This window comes from Pyrgilauda ruficollis, unplaced genomic scaffold (genome assembly GCF_017590135.1).
Source record: "Pyrgilauda ruficollis isolate IOZ18807 unplaced genomic scaffold, ASM1759013v1 scaffold1, whole genome shotgun sequence".
NCBI lineage: Eukaryota > Metazoa > Chordata > Aves > Passeriformes > Passeridae > Pyrgilauda > Pyrgilauda ruficollis.
Window position 1 is genome coordinate 20534755 of NW_024508100.1, and position 19784 is coordinate 20554538.

At 36.6% G+C, this 19784-nt stretch overlaps 1 protein-coding gene across 2 annotated transcripts in view; it reads left to right on the top strand.

Moving 5' to 3' along the window:
* The window catches only part of GABRB1 (gamma-aminobutyric acid type A receptor subunit beta1), a 108934-nt gene that overhangs the window by 53537 nt on the left and 35613 nt on the right, over positions 1–19784 (top strand). For both annotated transcript variants that reach the window (XM_041483079.1, XM_041483164.1), the window contains exon 3: positions 8119–8339. In XM_041483079.1, the coding sequence (XP_041339013.1) occupies positions 8119–8339 (221 nt within the window). The remainder of the gene's footprint in view (positions 1–8118; positions 8340–19784) is intronic.

The following is a 19784-nucleotide window of genomic DNA, read 5'->3' on the forward strand; positions in this document are numbered from 1 at the left end:
GATAAGTTTTGTAAAACTCAGAGAAAAATGCTAAGATATTCTGGACTTCAGCACAAAGCAGCATATAATACTAGAATAACTTTCCACTGTAATTGTCAATAGTTGGTCTTGAGCATTAACTGGAGTCCTCAGACACAGATAGAAAAATATGGGCCACCAGGACAATTCGGGTTTCTTTGTGGGGTTTTAGCAAAAACTTGGTTTTAGCTGTGTCACAGAGAGAAAAGTCTCATACTGCTGTCTGCATTTGCTCTTAAATGTATGCAGGCTTTTATTAATGTATGTTGGTCTGTGGGCTACTTGGCACTAAGAAACTTTTCTGTTCCTTTGTTTTCTCTTCAGTTGTTCTTTCTGAAACACCAAGTGCCCTCACTGGAGCCAAAGTATCAAGGACACTGTTATTTGCTGCCTGTAAAAAATGCATGAACACACAGAATATAGTTACTGTATATGCCACTACACTTTTGCTTCTTTACCCCAGCATTTATTACCATGACATCTTACTTAAGTGTGTATATCTCCTGTGCTATATTTCTCCTGTTCTCCACTCCTCCCCTCATACATCTTTATGACAGTATTACCCTCTATACAAAAAAAGACTAGCAGCTTCAAAAGCAAAATCAAATATCATGGGAATACATACCATTGCTTGTTTTCTAATAAAAACAGTTGATTGATCTTTCCAGGAATAAGAATCATAGCATGGACATGTTCTGATTCTTTTGTTGGCAACATCGTCACTTAAGACAGACATGGTATTAAACTAGAACTGTGAAAAATGTTATACTGGTGTATGTCACTGCTATCCCAGACAGTGGATTATGCAGCTGGAAGCTTGAGAAGGGTATAGTAGTTTTACCCCTTTCTTAAAGGAATTTCCAGCTTGCAGTGAAGATAACAGTAACTCATCTGCTTACCTGCTGCCTTACTTTCCTGCTAAATTTTGGCATGTCCACTTCTAATCAGAATGATCCATATTAGTTTTAGTAACATCATCTCTCTTCTTCCTATACAAAGAGCAAATGGCACATTCAAGCCTTTCAGGTTAATAAAGTTCAAATGAGAGGGGGAAAAAAACCAGCAAAGGACAAGGACAATTACAGTGGGTTATTGCTTTTAAGTTTAGAAGTCCTTACTCTACTCCTCAGGAGGCAAAACAGAACACACAAGATAAAATTGGGATTTTACCCTCCTCTGTGTTAAATAATACAAAACCAATGGAACGCCACTGTCACAACAACCCTTTGAAATGTCAGAAGCATTTATTACTGTTTCTGCTAAGTCTTATTACTTAAATACTGAACAAAATGCCACAAAATACATAGTTTACGATTGCAACTGAAAAAATGTTTTACTTTGCTTTTCCAGTAATGCTTGGATGTAATTCTTATCCCTGTGCAGTTCAGGGCACTTCTGCTTTGACTTCAAGGAGTAATACTGGGTCCCAGTACAGTAATGCCTTCACTTCCAACATTACTGTGAGTCTAATCTTGCTCTTGGCAGTGCTTTGGGCAATAAAGAGCATCGTCATTACGGCTATATGGATTCCTGCTAGATCTTTGCTTCTTTCTGTAAGACCTAACTGTCATGTCATGTACATAATTGCGAAGTTATAAATGCCAGCACTTTCCTGAAGAATTATCAGCAAATTTGAACAATAAAAATGCAAGGCTCTTCATTAGCAATTGGAACTACCAACTGAATCAAACAAAATTAAAAAACGACAGAATCATTTAGGTTGGAAAAGACCTGAAGTCATGTTGTCCAACTATTGACTGATCATCACCTTGTCAACCACAACAAGGCACTAAGTGCCACATCTGGTTGCTTCTTGAGCACCTCCAAGGATGGTGACCCTTCCACCTCACTGCACAGTCCTTTCCAATGCTTAGCCACCCTTTCTGTGAAGGAAATCCTCCTGATGTCCAACCTGAACCTCCGTGGTTCTTCCCATGTTGCTCATTGCCTGGGTGAAAAGACTGACTACTTCCTTTCAGGTAGTTGCAGAGGGAGAGATAAGGTCCCACCAAGACTCTTTTTTTCCAGACTAAACAACCCCAGGTCCCTCAGCTGTTCCTCATACGACTTACACCCCAGACCCTTCAACAGTTTTGTTGCTCTTCTCTGGAAATGCTCCAGCACCTCAATGTCTTTCTTGCTGCGAGGGGCTTAAAACTGAACACAGCATTCGAAGTGCAGCCTCACCAGCTGAGTACAGGGGGACAATCACTGCCCTGGCCACACTATTCTTGATACAGGCCAGGATGCCACTGGCTTTCTTGGCCACCTGGGCACAGCTGGCTCATGTTCAGCTGCTGTCCCCAGCGCCCCCAGGTCCTTTTCTGCTGGGCCACTTTCCAACCACTCTGCCCCCAGCCTGTAGCACTGCCTAGGGCTGTTTAACCAAAGCATAGGACCTGGCACTCGGCCAAACAAGACCTCACACAACATTTTCTCCTACATAAGTCTCACATCTATAAACAATCTGTAATTTTGGTGAAAAACATGATCCCTGCAAAACTGAAGTTTGCTGTATGAAAATTCTGATCCTGTTAAAGAACATCAAACAGCTCCTGTGTGGAAAATAGAAAGGGTTTATCCTGTGATAAAAAAAAGCTCAAGCTTTCTCCTCCTTTTTGCCTGTCAGAAGTGTGGCTCACAAGAATCATGGCCTCCTATGAACCAGGCTAGGGAATACTGAATAATTTGAGTACATGCTCCTTCTCCTGTCTTCCCACTGCTCTGGATAGAAGAGAAGAACTGGGCATCAGTTTCATTGAAAACAACTGCAGGAACTCTGAACTGTGTCCTTAGAAAGAAAGGCAAGTACAACTGGTCCAGTACTGTGCCCTCTAATTCCCTAGTTTCCTTGCTTGGCTGGACTGGAGACTTAATAAAGAGATGCAGTTCCTCTGACATTCTCAGAAAAGAATATGAGTAGAACCAGTATATTCTTCCTCCTTTATTTTAGCTAAATTTTTTTCCACTAATTTCTGTGCAGTATCTGGAATTGAGCATCAGGGTCAGGCAAGAGGTGGGGGAGAACCGAAAACAGCCACAAAGAAACAAGCAAAAAAACCCCAACACAAAACACACACAAACTCCAAACATAAACCCAAAATCCCACATCACCATTTGTGTCCTCTTACCATAAAATAGCCCTTTTGCAGGTGAGGATATAGAGCTTCCTTCTCTTGGAGTTCCAAGGTAGGACAATTAACTTACTGAACAACAGCTGCTTCTGATACATTAGCATTCTTGCAACATAGGAATGAGTACAATTTCTTGAAATTTGCAAATTTATATAGTAACCATTCTTTCAAAACTCTGCCCTTCCTATTCTTGTATCAGATAAACACATAAAATACTCTTTCCCAATTAATAAGATTTTGCAGTCACAGCAGGATTTACATATATTGCTTTTCTGCATTTATGGCATTATTGCAGTCAATATTATCACTCCATATTTAATTTTAAATTGCAATTTCAATTATGTTTGTCTTGATTGTTATAATGTATCTGAATTTCATTGCATCTCATTTTCTGTGAGGCTGCCAGATATTGTATTAGTGGGTGGTTCCCAAGGGTAAAATTTAAATGTAAGATTGTTTGGGTGTACAGTGTTCATCCCACAACTACCAGTATACACTGCTGTCTATTAGAAGTATGACATTGGTGCACTTCATGTATTCATTTTGCTGCACAGTGCCTTCATGTGCAAACTCATGTAAAGAGCTAATGTCTGATATTGATCTAGAACAGCTAAATATTCACAAAATATTATTTGATTTGCTAACTTTTGCTAATAACTGCATCCACATTACAATTTTTTGCTGTTAAGACTTTCAGAGTGTGCTTTGATATTCAGTTATTACTTAAATATATCACAATATGCTAACCTGCTGTTCAGTTCATGAAATGATAACAGAGCTTAGATTAAGGCCACCTTGGAAAAGGGAAAAACAAAAGGTCTTTTAGACCACCAAGCTGAACATTGCACATTAAAAGATTCCCTGTTTTCTCTTTAAAGTATGGACTTAGTACAAGAAAAAACAACTAGCAGTACAGCAGAAATGTGAACTCATCTTTTATTCCACCAGAATCCATAATTCAGCTGATAAACATGGTGAAGTTCTAGTTCTGTGTCTCTCAGAAGGTTAGATTATAATATAGCAATGCATTCCACATTATATTCTGCTGTACTGAACTGGTAAATCACAGAATAGAAATTACCAGCAAGTCCAAATTCTTCAGTTATTTTAATGTATCTCTTCTGATTTCAGAGATCTACAGAGGTTTAACAGGAAAGGAAAAAATCTGTTCTTGCCCTTACATTATCTATTCTTATTCCACCAAAAAAAAAAAAAAAAAAAGAATAGGGAAAAAAAGAGAATTACAAAAAGGAATTATTATTGTACGGTAACTCTTCAGTCTGTTCCTTACTGGAACTCTAAATTGTTCATCTGACCTCAAATACAATATGCTTCAATGGTCCATTCATTTTCCTTACTGAGAAATTTGTACTGTGAGGCTTGGTGCCAGTATTTATCTATGAGGCTTTGTAAATTCATATGATGAAATAGCTTTCAATTTTGAGTAAAATAGACTAGTTTGTCTTACTCACATTTTCACAGAACTTCTCTTACCTAGGACTAGCATGTAGGTATTTGTCTTAGCAACCTAATGCACCTTATTAAAGCACTGATACAGATTTACTTATAAGTTATAATACACATCTACATACACACATTTACAAATTTCTGGTTTGAAACAAAGAAATAAGAAATTTGCACAATTACTAAGAAAAAAGATCTACTAGTAAATCGAAATTTGTCACGGAAAAAATGGAAACTAGATCAGATATATAAACAGCACTATTAAATCTACTGAAATATCATGACTTTTCAGCAGAATTACAGATTTTTTTTAATTAGGAAAGGAACAGTTCAGAAAAAAAAAAACCTGTTTAGTGTGTTTCTGAAAAACATTAATTGTTTTTAAAAACAAATAATTTGAAAGAACAGTTAGCTGCAGAAATAGATTCTCTTTTTTAATTTTACATTGGGCCCTGCTCCTTAAACTCATGAATAGAATTTTTAAAATATGAAAGTTAAATACAGTGTGATTTATTTTGATATCTAGACTTATGCTTGAGATCTTGGGAAGCTTTCATAAGAAGCTAAAAAAATTCTGCAGCCAATTATCACTACAGATGTGACAGATTCAGAAATTATTCATATAGTCTAGAGCTTGAAAGCACAAAATCCCCAGCAAATTTTACAGGATAGAAGAAAAGTAGTCATTAAATCCTTACTTCACTCACACCACTGTACAGTACAAAAAATAATACAAGGACCTCCAAGATGTAGCTAGCCATATGGCTTGCCAGCATTTAATACTTCACTGATGAGTGATAAGAAGGGTAAGGCTGTATTCCATTCAAAAACAATTCGAAATTTTATAACTACAAAATTTGGGTTATTACAGTGCAGCTGTAATTTGCTTTTCATTAAAACAGTCTTTGACTATGCTTTTTAAAATATGAACTTACTGCAACTGGGGCTCTCACAATTGTGACATCAGACTATTTTTCTTATTTAAATACTGAATGAGTAATACTCCCATGTACTGAGGAATGGGGGAAAAAATAGATAATTTGCTCAGTTAGGAAACACTGAGATTCCTTTAGGATGAAGCTCAGATTTTTTTTTCCTCATTAAAACTTGCTGGCTTGCCATGTACTTCTCCATAGTACAGCACAATTGCAGACCAGAGGATCACCCTTTCTACTGTGGTGTTGCCAACAGCAACATTTTCTGTAAAGCACAAATGCTGGATGAAATAAATATTTTTAACAGACTATGATGCTAAAAATAGCAACTCAACTTCTTCTAGTAGTCATAGCCAAGAGACAGAATTTCTTTATCTTTCACTTGATCACATCCTTTAAGATCTCTTGTGGCTTACTGTGCCTATTCTTCTCTTGATTGAGCTTTGAGAGCCATTGCATAGACACCATTCTCAATTGTTTGGTTTTCTACAGAACAGCATAACAACTCCACAAAAGCAGCCTTAAGGCCTAGTGAAAATATAAAGAAAGGCAAGAAGGAGAAAAGATAATTATGTATAATCAGAATTTCTGTTCCATCTGTGCTGCAGGCTACATAGGCTCTGCTGGATCAGGCAGAAGATGTAGAGGACAGCAGGTGCAGCACTGAGGGTTTGAATTTTATCAGTCATCTATGAAAGCTTTTCTACCTAAAGAGATTTGAAATAGGGCAGGTTAGGAAACAGATAAAATGTATGAAAACTGCACCAGAATACTGCTGGGGACTTACGGGGTATTTGTGGTGTTTGATGGGGGTTTTATTTTGTTCTTTCATGTTTGGCTGATTTTTGGGTTTGTTTTTAATTTTTGTTTTCTTTCATCCAATTCCCAACTCATTTTTGGAGCTAAGGGTAAACTTCACTTTAAGTGATGCTTCTAACCCACCTCTATTCAAGTTGTTCAAAAAAACTTGCCTCCTTAGTGTTCCTGCTCCTCTGTACCCCTATTTAAATGAAACCACCTACTCAGCAAAGTGCAGCATATATTTCACTGCATTACTTTGTAGTTCGAGGCTTGACCGGCACGTTCTGAAAAGGAAAGGTGTCTGACCTCCTCCTAGTGACCCCGGCCAACAAAAAAAACTGAACAAACCTTCAGCATACAGCCTCTTGTGTCTATTGTGGGTAGCAAATGATTTGCAGGCCTGAAAAGGGGCATATCTGTGAAATCCTTGCAAATCTGGGGTCTGTGCTGACAGTGGATGTAATTATCCTATTGTATATAACCACTGATCATCAGTCATGATATTTCATCCATAAAGAAAAAAAACCAAAGAAAAGTACTGGCCCAGGGCAAGGAAGAACAGTGTTTTTATTAACAACTTTCACTGACAAGTCTGTATTATAGCTCTGTTGGATGTGACTTTTCAAGTAGAAAGTCTTTTTGTAAGGTAACTCTGCTTTGATTTCATGGCAATGATACAGTTTTAAGAAGCCACTATAGATGAAGAGCGCAAATTGTATCAGACAGCTTTTATGCTGTTTCTTCAAGAATTAGAGTCCAGGCTAGGATTTGTGACAATGACAGAGTAAGATTTTCTATCACATAAAAGAAAATCTTACTCCTGACCAGACCAATTTTTTCAGTAATAGCTATGATTTTGATGCACTTCTACCATAAAAACGTGTGACAAAGTGACCTGTCACTTGGAAACAGGGCTGGGAGAGGAGATGAGGAAGAGAAAACATACTGCTGTTCTACTCATCTTTTAAGAACTCCATGAGCTACAAAGTACATGGGTTTTTCCACTTGAAAAAATTGACTACCTTTAAAATCATCAATTTCCCAGAAAGACATATACAAGAGAGTGAATCAGACTGCAAGCCTTTAGAACAATTTCTTTTCAGACAAAATGAAAGCTGAAAGGCTGCACAAATGGTATTTCACTGGAGTTATAACATGATAGCCAAGTTGTTGATTTTCTGTACAGTAAAATTCAATTGGCAAGGACAGAAAGCAGCACATTTCCCAGGCTGAGATGAGATATGCCTGGCTATCTAGAGTCATTACATATGGCAACTCCAGCAGAGGCAGAATGGAAAGTTACCCATTATGTTCTGAGGTTGTGTTTGCTCTTTCTGAGGAAGGCTAGGCCTTTCTGGATGGTGGGGGGAATCTTTCAGGGTGAAGGGAGGGAATATCAGAAGGAGGGAATATCAGAAAAATATCCTAAGTGCTATGCAATGCTATTTGGCTGAGCTCAGCTAAACACTGCTCTTTTCACAGTAGAAAAAAAAAGAAAATTAGAAACCAAGTTTGATCCACAGACTGGAGACCCAAATGTGCCGTCTATTCCCTCTGGGTCAAGAGATTATGAAAGCCTGGTGTAGTCACTGCCACTGGTGTCAAATTTGACACTAATATGAACAAGCCTAATGACAACAATGCCTTGATGATCCTTAAATTTCCTATTGCTACTGATATTCAGTTACTGAGATTCATCCAAAAATAAACTTCTGGTCAGTCAATCAGTGTGAAAATACAAAAAGCCCTTCTTGTTTCTTCCCTAGGACTACACCCTGACCATGTACTTTCAGCAGTCCTGGAGGGATAAAAGGCTCTCTTATTCTGGAATACCTTTGAACTTAACTCTGGACAACAGAGTGGCTGACCAGCTCTGGGTGCCGGACACGTATTTCCAAAATGACAAGAAATCATTTGTCCATGGGGTGACAGTGAAAAACCGAATGATTCGACTCCATCCAGATGGGACAGTCCTTTATGGCCTACGGTATGTTGGGCATTTTAATCTGTCTGTGCTGGCAGAAGTGCAGGTAGAATCAGTGCTTTTTCCTGTGCTTTTTTCCTGCACTTTTTTCCTGCTTTCTCACGTATGAGTCAGCACATTCTCCATTTAGTCGACCACAACACACCCAAGGATTTTCCACAGAGCAGCAACACTACCTTTAACAGCTACATCCATAGCTCACAAAGCCTAATGCCTCTTTCTTTCAGCTCTTCTGAGTGTGTTAAAACTATTAAAGAGTTCTTCATTATGGTTCTCATCTGGTAATCAATCACAGCTTACACAAACACTTCCTTCCTTCTAAAATTTCTCTAGCAGCTCTTTAGGACAGTGGGAATTCAAAATTTGAAGTAATGTGAAGTGTGATATTTGGTAGAGAATACAAAGGAGATATTTGTAGATTTGCATAAATTATTTAAATATTATCTATATGCCTGAGTATGGGGTCTCAAGGTGCAGCAAGGCCAAGTATTGCCAGATGGGCCCAGATACACTGACAGCATTGCCATCACCAGCTGCATGCAGGAAGAGATGCTGAGCTGTCAGGTCTTTTTCACAGCTCAAGCTGATGCACCATGTTTTCCCCAAGAAAAGGCAGCTGTTTAGACACATCTGGTGAACAGACTTTGTCTGTAGTTGTGAGTAAAAACACATGTAGTGTCCCCATCCCACAAGAAAGCTCTAACCAAAGACAAAAATCACAAATGAACAAAAGAAAAAATGAAGTTTAGATATGTTACAATTTTTTTCATGCAACAGATGGCAGTTATTGCACTAAACTTGCATCTGCTATGAGTGGTCACTTTCCTCATGGTAATAAATATGCTTCTGTCAGCCTATACGTTACCTTTAATTCATGTGAGCATCAATTTTTTCATATTCCAGGTGACATATATGCCTTGTAAGAAACATAACATGAGAAAACACTGCAGAAAATACTTTTAGGTAAAATTCAGCATTCAGAAATTTGAGCACAGTTCCAATCTAGTCTCACAAGCAGAAAAGAAACTGCAGCATATTATCGTGATTTAGCATCTGTACAGTAGAGAGCATGAAGACAGTATCACCAAACCTCTCACATGGGTTTTGATCTCACATAGTGAATTTCATTTTCTTTGCTGAAGACAGAGCATTGGCCTAGCATGTCTCAAACAAGAAAAACAACACCAATTGTGCTGCAACCAGAGTCTGAGTTCTTCACAAATTAGTCAGGGTCTTTAACCATATCTCAAGGATTATTTAAATGCTTCCTTTCCCTCATGCCTCTTGTTCCCCAAACAGCTTTTTTGTTTTCAGTCGAGTTAATATTTCCGTTCAGGCTCAGTTATGAAATTTTACTGGCTTCTTTAAACAGAAATTGGAACAATCATAACAGCTCTAAATAACCTGTTTGCTTGCACCCATGTACACAGCAGTTTGTCATTGATGCAATGTTCAGCCTCAGCAGAGCTGAGGAGAAATAAACCAAGGTTAACCATTTGGCTTTACAGATGAATAAACAAGGGAAACATGCACATAATACACTGGAGTGGTTTTAGATCATGTAACAAAGCATTATCACTTCACTATGTCTCCATTATTGTATTATTTGTATGATAAAGTCAACAATCCCTTTCGCTCTTTTTGTGCAGTAACTTTTGGCTGCTATGTCCCCACAGTTTAAAGAAAAAAGTGTGCTGTAAACTTGTGCAGACTGAGAATACTCCTAAGCCTTCTGACCTCTAAAATTGGGCATTGTTCTTATGTCTCCTGCTTCAAAAGGCAGTTCTGTTAATTGTTCATAAAAAAGATGCAATATTACAAACAAAATAAGTCTTTCATCCTTTCACGCAAGAACTACACATACAAACACATTTAACTCCATGGTAATATTTCCACTGAATTTCATTTCAAATATCCCAGGGAAGTTGAGTGCCACTGTTAATTATTATCTACCTGAAGATCGTGTTTCTTCAGTTTCTGTCAAGTACTCCCACCAGCAGCTATTATCATTTTCTGTGGTATAGCCACCTGCTTCCTAAGAGAAAGGAAAAAAATCCCTTTGGGTCAATGTGCGAACCTGCAGCACTGTGAGGCTGGTGTATGGGACAGTGCCAGCCTGGTGCCAATACAGCTGGTGAAAATACTGGATTTTTTTTTTCCCCCCTTTATCCATTTTTAACAAGTGAATGGATGCCATTAGCTCTAACACTTCTGGCACTAGCAGTGTCTCTCAATACTTTTATTCCCTGTTCAGGCAAGATTCTCCGGAAATCTCTCCCAAAGCTCCAGAATCTTAAACCAATACATACTGTTGCTTCTTTTGCTTCTCCTTTTTCCACCTTTCCCAAGTAAGATGCCAGACATGTAATGTGTCTTTGAGTTATTTAAGGAACCATTAATAATTTATTGTACTGAATTCTGTATTCAGATTCTTATGTCATGATGTCAGGAATGGAAGCTCTGATTTAAATCATCCTTTTTTAGTATTTTATGCCACCTCTTAATTCTTCTCAGGTTTTCACTAGCAGAAAAATGACACCATGTTGCTTTGGAGACATCTGTTCTTGTATCATGATGTTGCCTCACAATGAACAACAGCAGAATTTCGTGTGTGTTGGAGGGAGCACATCCTTGAGCAGAGTTAGCTGTTAGGAAGTGTAACATACCCTCAGCGACACCTTTACACAGACTTCTCTCTCTTCTGATGTTCAGACACAAACCCACCTTGGATTAGAGCAATTCTTTATTTCAAGGCAGCGGGACTGAGCATATCATGACAACTTGTGAAGAGCTGGTTTGGAGCATTAAAACTTTTGGTTTCGCTGAGACCACACATTTTTATACTGCTACAGCAGAGGATGCCACTTTGCTAGGCACTGCTACAATTGCAAGGGGACAAGGGGTAGAATAATCTTTGTCTTCAACATAAGGATTTATTTCACCACTTCTCATACAGAGAAGGTTTTCTGTGATGTAAACACTGGCAGACAAATTCACTTACCTCCAACCAATTCACAAATGAGAACTGAACCATTTAATATTTGATTTACTAACCATTTATTCATGCAATATCCATGGAAGCAAATCCTAGAGGTGGAATGCAAGAAAAGCTGTATTTCAATGCAGAATGTTTAGTTTTTAGTATAATCTTGAAAATAAACTTAAGTGGAGACTTTTACTTTTTACTACCTCAATTTTGGCAATATAGCTGAGAGTGTTATTAAAGAAATTTGCTATGCAGTTGTTTACATCTTGTATTGCAGTGAAATTTTAGTAGTATGTGAATTGCTTTTGCATTGCCATGTTTTGGGATTATAGAGTTTTGGCTTTCCTCTAAACATCTTCATGGATTTCCTTAGAGTCAGTTACTGACTCCTTTTCAGGACAACCCATCATGGCAACAAATAGCCAATTTACACTTGTACTCAACAGATTGTCCTACTTGTGTTACTAAACAGGTCCAGCCAAAAAAACATACTGCAGTTGTTCTAAATGAGAAAAATCTATGTCATCTATATAGTGAAATAAAAAGGTACACTTTATTTCACTACACAAAAAATACAGAGCAAATTATAAAGTAGTATTTTATTAGGTGATAATTTTGAAAATCCTACAAAAAATACTTCTTCCATGCATCAATGACAAAAGATTGAGCAGTGAGCATTTTAAGACTCATGAGAACCAATTTGAGACTCTCTTTATATTTTTATACCCTAAAAATATACAAAATCTTTGCAAAAATACATCAAGCAATTATTCATAATTTCTTCCATTTAATACATTGGGAAGAGGAGGAAATACTTCAGGTTGAACTGATCTCTATAGAAAATTTATTTAAAAAACAGCAGAAACACACAAGTACTGAACATGGGCTCAGCTTTAAACATATGAGCACTGGCTCCTGTAATCAGTAGCTGAGGTACATAAACAGTCTGCTGGAGTCACCACTGACTTCACAGGCCTGAATTTCAACACAAGCTTTAGATGCTGTAATTGATTGCAGCTATCAAGTACAGCACTTTGAAGAACTAAATAAGCATTTTGTAGTGCAAAGCCCACTAAGCTTTTTTCAAAGACAATTCAAGCAGGGTCTAGATCAAATTCAGATTACTGAAATGATATGTCAACTATTTAAGTATATTAATATTTTAATAACTATTTAATCTCATTAATACTATCAAAAGATCAAATAAAAATGATTAGCCAATATTTAACAAATGTTTAATTTTAAAGCTGAAAGGCACTGTAGTGTATGGGTGACATATTTTCTAGGCAGCACACCATCTCTTACCATCTTGGTATAAATAGATTTTAGATTATTTTCTTGTCCTTTATTTTACAGGCTCTGTTCTGCCTACTAAATCTGAGTAAGTCCTCTTTCTCTCCCATATCAGAAGTGCAAATATCTTCCAATATCTTGAAACTATTAGTCTTTTACTGTCAACCTCATCTGCATCAAAACTGGACTTCTAAATAAAATTGTCTTCAATTTTTTTTTACTATGTCTTACTTTTAAAAGAGCTCCAGTCTCACCAAAGCTCCTCTCTAGTGTGTACAAGTAACACTATTATAGTTGACTCAAACATATTGGGAGACAAAAATCAAGTGAAAAAGAATTTAGTGACAGAGCGTAGCACTGAAGTACTTTTGTTCAAGAGGTATTTCAAATAAATTTATTTTATAAACAAATTCATTTTATAAATTTATAAATACATGCTCTAAGAATCACTTCATCCAATAATAGTATAGGCAAGTTTTTACAAGTATTTCCTTCTTTAGTTGCTTTTAGGGGGTAAGCATTAAATGAGAAAGGAATTTTTGTGTATTTACCAGCTCAGCTTTCTCCTCCACACACTGTAAAAGCTCAGATGCAGAGATATCCTACAACTGAGTAACCAGAAAGAAAATCCTCACAAGCTTTTCACAGTTGGGCCATGTAATTCCTGTTGTTTCAGTGCAGCCAGTTAAATACACTCCACTGAAGCAGCACATACTTAATCTGCATACTCTGGAAGTTAGTGCTTAAGTTTGGATAATGTTATAATATTTGCTTTTTCCCTGAAATTCTAGATTTTTAACACATTTCTGGCCACTTATACTTTGCAAGGAGCACCAAATGGACATATACAGATTTTAAAAACCACTGCAATTTAAGTTATATACCTGGAATATATTTTAGCAGTACAGATTATTTAGTGTATGTTTGTATATAAGGCTATATATAGGTACATTAAATAGGTCTGTGCTGAGTTCTAATATGTTAACATGTTTTAGTATATTTCATATCACCATACATTTCATACATACCACATTATGTGTGTTTTTTAGGTCCTGACCTTCATTAAAATGCCATTTATTAAAAAGAAATTCCCTCAAATGATAAAAATTTAAAATGGACAGTAATTATATCTGTACTTTGCTGCAGATGTCCAACCTACTTACTATTAATTTTGAGCATGCTGAGAACAGTTAATACTGAAGGACAAAATACAAGTTTTAGCTGCTTAAAACTAATCTTACTCTCATTTCATTTATATTGATGTTGATTCATTACATCAGTGAAAAAGTTATTCAACCAAAAATCAGAGGGGCATAGATTGAGGAAATCTGTGCCATTTCTGTGCAATAAATGTATCAGGCAGGTAAATTAAGGTCTTAGGGGAGACAGCAAATATTTTACCAGACCTGCTCCAAACTGATAAATGCACTTAAGATACAAAAGAGGGAATAGTCTTAATTTAGGTGTTCTTTCAAAGAGATAAGCTCTTTCCTAATAAACACTCCCTGGAAAGCAGCTGAAATCCTGAACAAATGCTGGTACAGCCTGTGTGCTAGCAACATAAAAGTGAAAAAGGAAAATTAGTAAGTGATGCCAGGTTGTGGGAGCTGCTGTTCTCAGAGACATCCCCTTGCTCAAAAGCCCAGAGCAGTCAGGCCATGTCTGCTCTGAGCTGCAGCACGCAGGAGGTGGGCTGGTGCTGTATGAAGTGCTTAAGGCTATTAGTGTGAAAAGCAACCCTGCACTGATTTAAATTCACTACAGCTATCAAATGCAGTGTTTGTAAGTAATTTTATGAGAAATTAAAATCCATTTCTTGAGGACAGTGCAAAGATGCAAGTAATAATGCATTAAAAATATTTTCAGGCGACATATTTTCTCTTTAACCCTCACTCTTCTGTAAATCTCTCCACCTAAAAAAAAGGATTAGCCTTTCTTCTCAAATATCATTGGCCTGGCTTAAAAGTAGCTGCAGAGAATCTACAATCTAGATAATAGCCAAGCCCTTGAGTATAATAAAATGTAACATATAAAATTAGTTACTCCATAAAATACAGTAGTATATTCCTGTATTTGGCACTACTTATATAGTATCAAAATACATGCTGTTATAAGTGCCAGGACAAAATGACCTCATTTTAAGAGGCAAAGTATGTGACAAATAAAATGCTTTAATTTATAAAACCATTAATAAGGAAATCGAGCTGAGCAGACAGGAGGTAGGTACTTCAAATATAATTCATGTCATTTTGGATCACAAATCTAATTAGATATGATCTTCCAGGGAAGAATCTAGAAATATCAGAAGTCCTGGAGTTATTCAGAGTCTAAAGCAGGAGTCAAAGTGTGGACAAAGCAACTTGAAAATCATTCAGCACTTAAAACCTATAGTAGGTAAATGTATATGGGAGTGACCTACACAGGAGTCTGAGCTGAAAGGGAACTGTTCTTCAGTCTCTGGTAAATCATCAGGCAGCAACATCAGCTCAGCTCCCCCAGCCTGGGTGCAGCACTGTCTGCAGAAACCACCCAGAGTGGCTGGTTTCACCTCAGCTGAGGTACCTGCCCCCAGGTCAGGGTTACACAGCAGGCAGTCTCCAACCTCAATACCAGCAACATGTCACACTGACAGAAACACTGTCTCCAATTGTTGAAATTCCATTAGAAAAGCAAAAAACAATCTCCCAGATACAGCAACAACAGAAAACACCAACACAAAATAAAACTCAAATTACTAAATAAAACACAAGCACACAAATGGAAAAAACACACACAGGTCCTTTCTAGAGTCAGGTCAGTAAGAACATACAGTCATTACACCTAGCTTCTCTTTGAAAAAAATAGTTCAAACCAAACCAAAACCATACAAATTACTCATGCTTACTTATGGCAGAACTAAATGTTTTCCACATATGCAAAGTGTCCAGTTCTTCATTTTCACAATAAAATACCAAAGACAAATTTGCCCAAGCCACATGCATAACAATAGGCTTGGTTCAACCAGACACCAGTAATCCAAGAAGAAATAGACATGCCCTCTTCTACTACCATCAGTCCTGTACCTCAGAGGAGTTTATAGCCTGAGGAGATAAGTTATGTACAAAGGGTGATCTGACGTTTCCCATGGATCACGGCACAAGCAGAAGAAACCTGGGGAAGGTTAAACACTTGGAACTTCTCAGGCCTGGGAAGTTTAACTATCTGGTGCTCTGATGCATGCTGCTGATGTCTCTTCTGGCAGAGCCTCTCTAGTAACCTCAGAGAGCATGATAACAGGAGACTGCAAATGCAGCATTTTTCATAGTCGTTAGATAGATGGATTTGTAAACTATGTGAGACAGTGTGATCAAATGGCTACATTGGAATCATAAATCTACTTCCAGTCCTGTTCCTATTGTATTTGTGTAAATCAAGAACCTAGAAAATAAATCTGGTGTGGAAAACTTAATATTTTGAGGTTTATTAGTAGATATGAGGTGATTCATACTTGTTCTCAGGTTTGTTGATAACCCTTTTTAGGGTTATCAAAGAAAAGACCAAATATCTTAAGGCTAGCTATTTTTTAGTAAAATGAGAGCTAATATTGAGCAGGTTTTTAAAGGCCTAACAGTTATACAGTTAAATTACGCATATATCTTCAATGCTGCATTTATCAATTTTAATATCTCCTGGCCAAGGGACAGAAAGAAAAATTGCATAGATTTTATTGCTAAGGATTTAGTTCAAATAATGTCTAACCCATTTCCAATTATTTTCTTCTGTCAGAAACCATCTGTGGAATACACCTTTGGAGTCCAATTAAAAAAAAAATCTCAATTTCTATTTTATTAGTCCTGAACTATTCTGCATTCTGCAAGAAATATTTCCATACCTGAATAACTGTTTCTGAAGAAATACTTTTCACAAATCTCTAGTCAGATTTTCCTATAGAAAGAGGGGAGAGAATAAAAGATTGTCAGAGTATTTCCTAAGAAATATTCCATTGACACCAGCTGGCATAATTTCAAATACATTTGGCTACTGGCTTACTTGTCTTGTTACAATGTCTCCAGCTGTTGAGTCTTTCACTGAAAGAAGTAAATGGAACTATAAAATTACTACTTTTAAATTTTTTGGCAGAATTCTAGAAAGGTATAGCAATATTTCATTTCTTAAATTATTTCTTTACCTGAGTCTGATAATTCTGCTCTTGATACAATTTGATAACACAGGGTATACATTTAACCCATCTACAGAGAATTACTAAAGTGCATAAGGATTCCAAGATGTCTCTTGGGGATATTAGAGTTTAGCCTAAAGTGGCACAAGACCTGTATCAGACAGATTTTTAAAACACCTAAGGCAACAATTTCAACTTTTTACCATCTATCTACCTTTGGATGCAAGGAAGAGCAATTCCCACTGAAACACTTCAAGATGAGCCAAAAGAGTTCAGCAAGAAAAACCTGCTTTAAGTAAAAGGCTTAAAAAGAAAAAAAGAAAAAAAAAAAAGAGAAAAAAACCTACTCTAAGGAGTAATTTAACTCATGTTCTAGAAAGTTTTAAAATACATGCTGACATCCAAGTCTGGGCACCAAGTGTGCATTCAGACTGCTACAGATTTTTGTGTTACCTGGGAGCCCCCTGCTGGGACTCTGTCGAGAGAAAACAAGAAAGGAGAAGGGTTTTGTGTCGAAGGTGTGTCACTGATGTTTCAGTAATATTTAATTATGCTATATATAGTATGTTAATGCAGCCTTATTTAATTTCTCATAAGCAAATGACTAAAAGGAGAACTCTGCATAGCAGATGCATAAGCTTAATATTAGTTAAATATTCAAAATACTTTAAAATATCCCTTATTCTCAGGATGATGATGATTCAAATGGGCAGCCTATCTGCTAAATATAAGGAAATCAAACTGGTGGATGGTCTGTGTGGTTATCGTTAAAGAACATATAAACAGAATTAGGTTTATTCCATTTGATTAACACATAACCCCCCCACCAAAAAAATTTAAAAAAAAAAAAAAAAGCCCAAAACCACAGACATTTCAGATCTGCAAGAAGAGTAAAATACCAAAAATAATCGTTGTCTAACCAAACCAACAAATTTCAGGCTTAAGTACATGTTAGAACAATTGCTGTAACTCACCGATCATCAGTATTTTCTTTCCTGAAAAGCTCATCTAAAATATTTCAACCCATACTGTAGTTGCTACCTCCTCCATTCTGCCAGGTACAGCCATTCAGAGCTCTGTGTAATTAAACTGCCTGTGTTATAAACAGCAGCCTCTTCCTCTTTTGTACCCATATAATTTCACTCTTGTGGTTGTGGATGATACAGACATAAGGCTTAGTTTCCAGATTAATCTTTGAGGATATTTTGTAGGTCTCCCTATAAGCTGGAAATATTTTCTCCATGGCAATGGAAGTTTCTATCTTTTGTGAGCATTGAGGTGATGGCTGTTTGATATGTATGTATGAGCTTTCACTCACTAGTGATCTTTTATTCCATTTTTAATTCCTTTTTTTCTGTTATTTCCTAATGGCAAAATGTCAGGCTTATGTTTAAGATGCCAGTGAAAATATCAAAGCATTTTCTTAAGAAAAAATCAAAGGCCTGCATGCTCACAAGATTATAAGTAAATCTGCCTGAATACTGCACAGTGCTGTTCAGGACTTTTTGGTTTCACAGGGAATAGCTCAATCTTCTGCTATATTCAGTCACCTGTAGGAAATTTTATCAGTATAAGCAAATTATTTGCTAAATTGAAGAGCTATTAACATACTCAAAGAGAAAATTGTGACCACAGCAAGAGGAGTTTAAAGATCAAAGGAAAAAACTTATCGCATTCCTCCTCAGTATTCGAGGTATGCACTTATTTTGTGTAAAGGTAACAATAAGTAAAATGTATATGTAAATATTTTCCCTTCCAAAGCATCTTTAAATTAGATGTAGGAAGAATGCATGAAACTAGTAGAAGATGCAATATATGAACTTTAAAATGCAACATTTCCAAATCCATCTTTAAACCCTTCTCCTGTAAAGGTTTCAGACTCCATCCTTGGATACAAAAATAAGGTGTTCATTGAAGGAAAAGAAATCATTCTGTGAAACCACTGGACACTAAACCTTAGCAGTAATGTTATTTAGCTACTAGACTTGAAAATAATAGTAAAAAATATACAGGATGGGAAGTATAGGGATGAGAGTTTCAAAACCCTATAGGTTGACAAAATGCCTTTCATATTTTTCTACATTTTTTAGTTTATCTTGATGAAAGAATGCCCATTTAATTTATTGTGACTTACATCATCAAAACTGTTCAGGGAAGAACTTCTGAACTGTGAAATTTAACAGAAAATATGACACAGTAGTCAAGTAGCAATGCTGTACTGTATTATCCTCTTGTCTTGAGAAGGATAAAAAAAAAATAAAATAAGAAAAAAAAGTAAAATTACCCAGCTGCCTCTTGGGACTCAAGAAGCCATGCAACACAGAAAGGTTATGATGAAACAACACAAAGCAAGAATTTAACACCAGAAACAACTTGGTTTTTATCTAAAAATTCTTCTTAACTACGCTGACAACATAAGCAGAAAAGTTGGTCAGTTTTATAAGCTTCAGTCTTAATTCAGTATTTTAACATTATGGTAAAGAGCATCTCTGTCAACTAAGGAGATTTTTACTTGTTCTGTCCCTATAAACATTGCATAAATAAAGGCACAATAGCATTAGAAAGAGTCTATTGTACTGTGCTTACAGTTAGAGGTAGCAGAAACAGGCACAACAACAGATACTGACTGTGAGGAATTACACGTCAACTACTTGTAGAAATCAAATGCACATATGTTGCTAGGAGAGAACAAAAGCCTGCAGAGTCTGAGCCTGCAGAATATTAAAGATCACAGAATATTCTGAGTTGGAAGGGACCCACAATGATCATCAAAGTCCAACTCCTGGCCTTGCACAAGTCAGCCCCACAAATCACACCCTGTACCTGAGAGCACTGTCCAACTGCTTCTTGAACTCTCAAGCTTACTGCTCTGAGATTACTCAAGACAGGAGGAAAAAAGCATCTGTTCTCCCCTGCCCCACAAAAAAAAAAAAAAAAAAAAAAAAAAAAAAAAAAAAAAAAAAAAAAAAAAAAAAATAAAAAAAAAAAAAACAAAAAAAAAAAAAAAAAA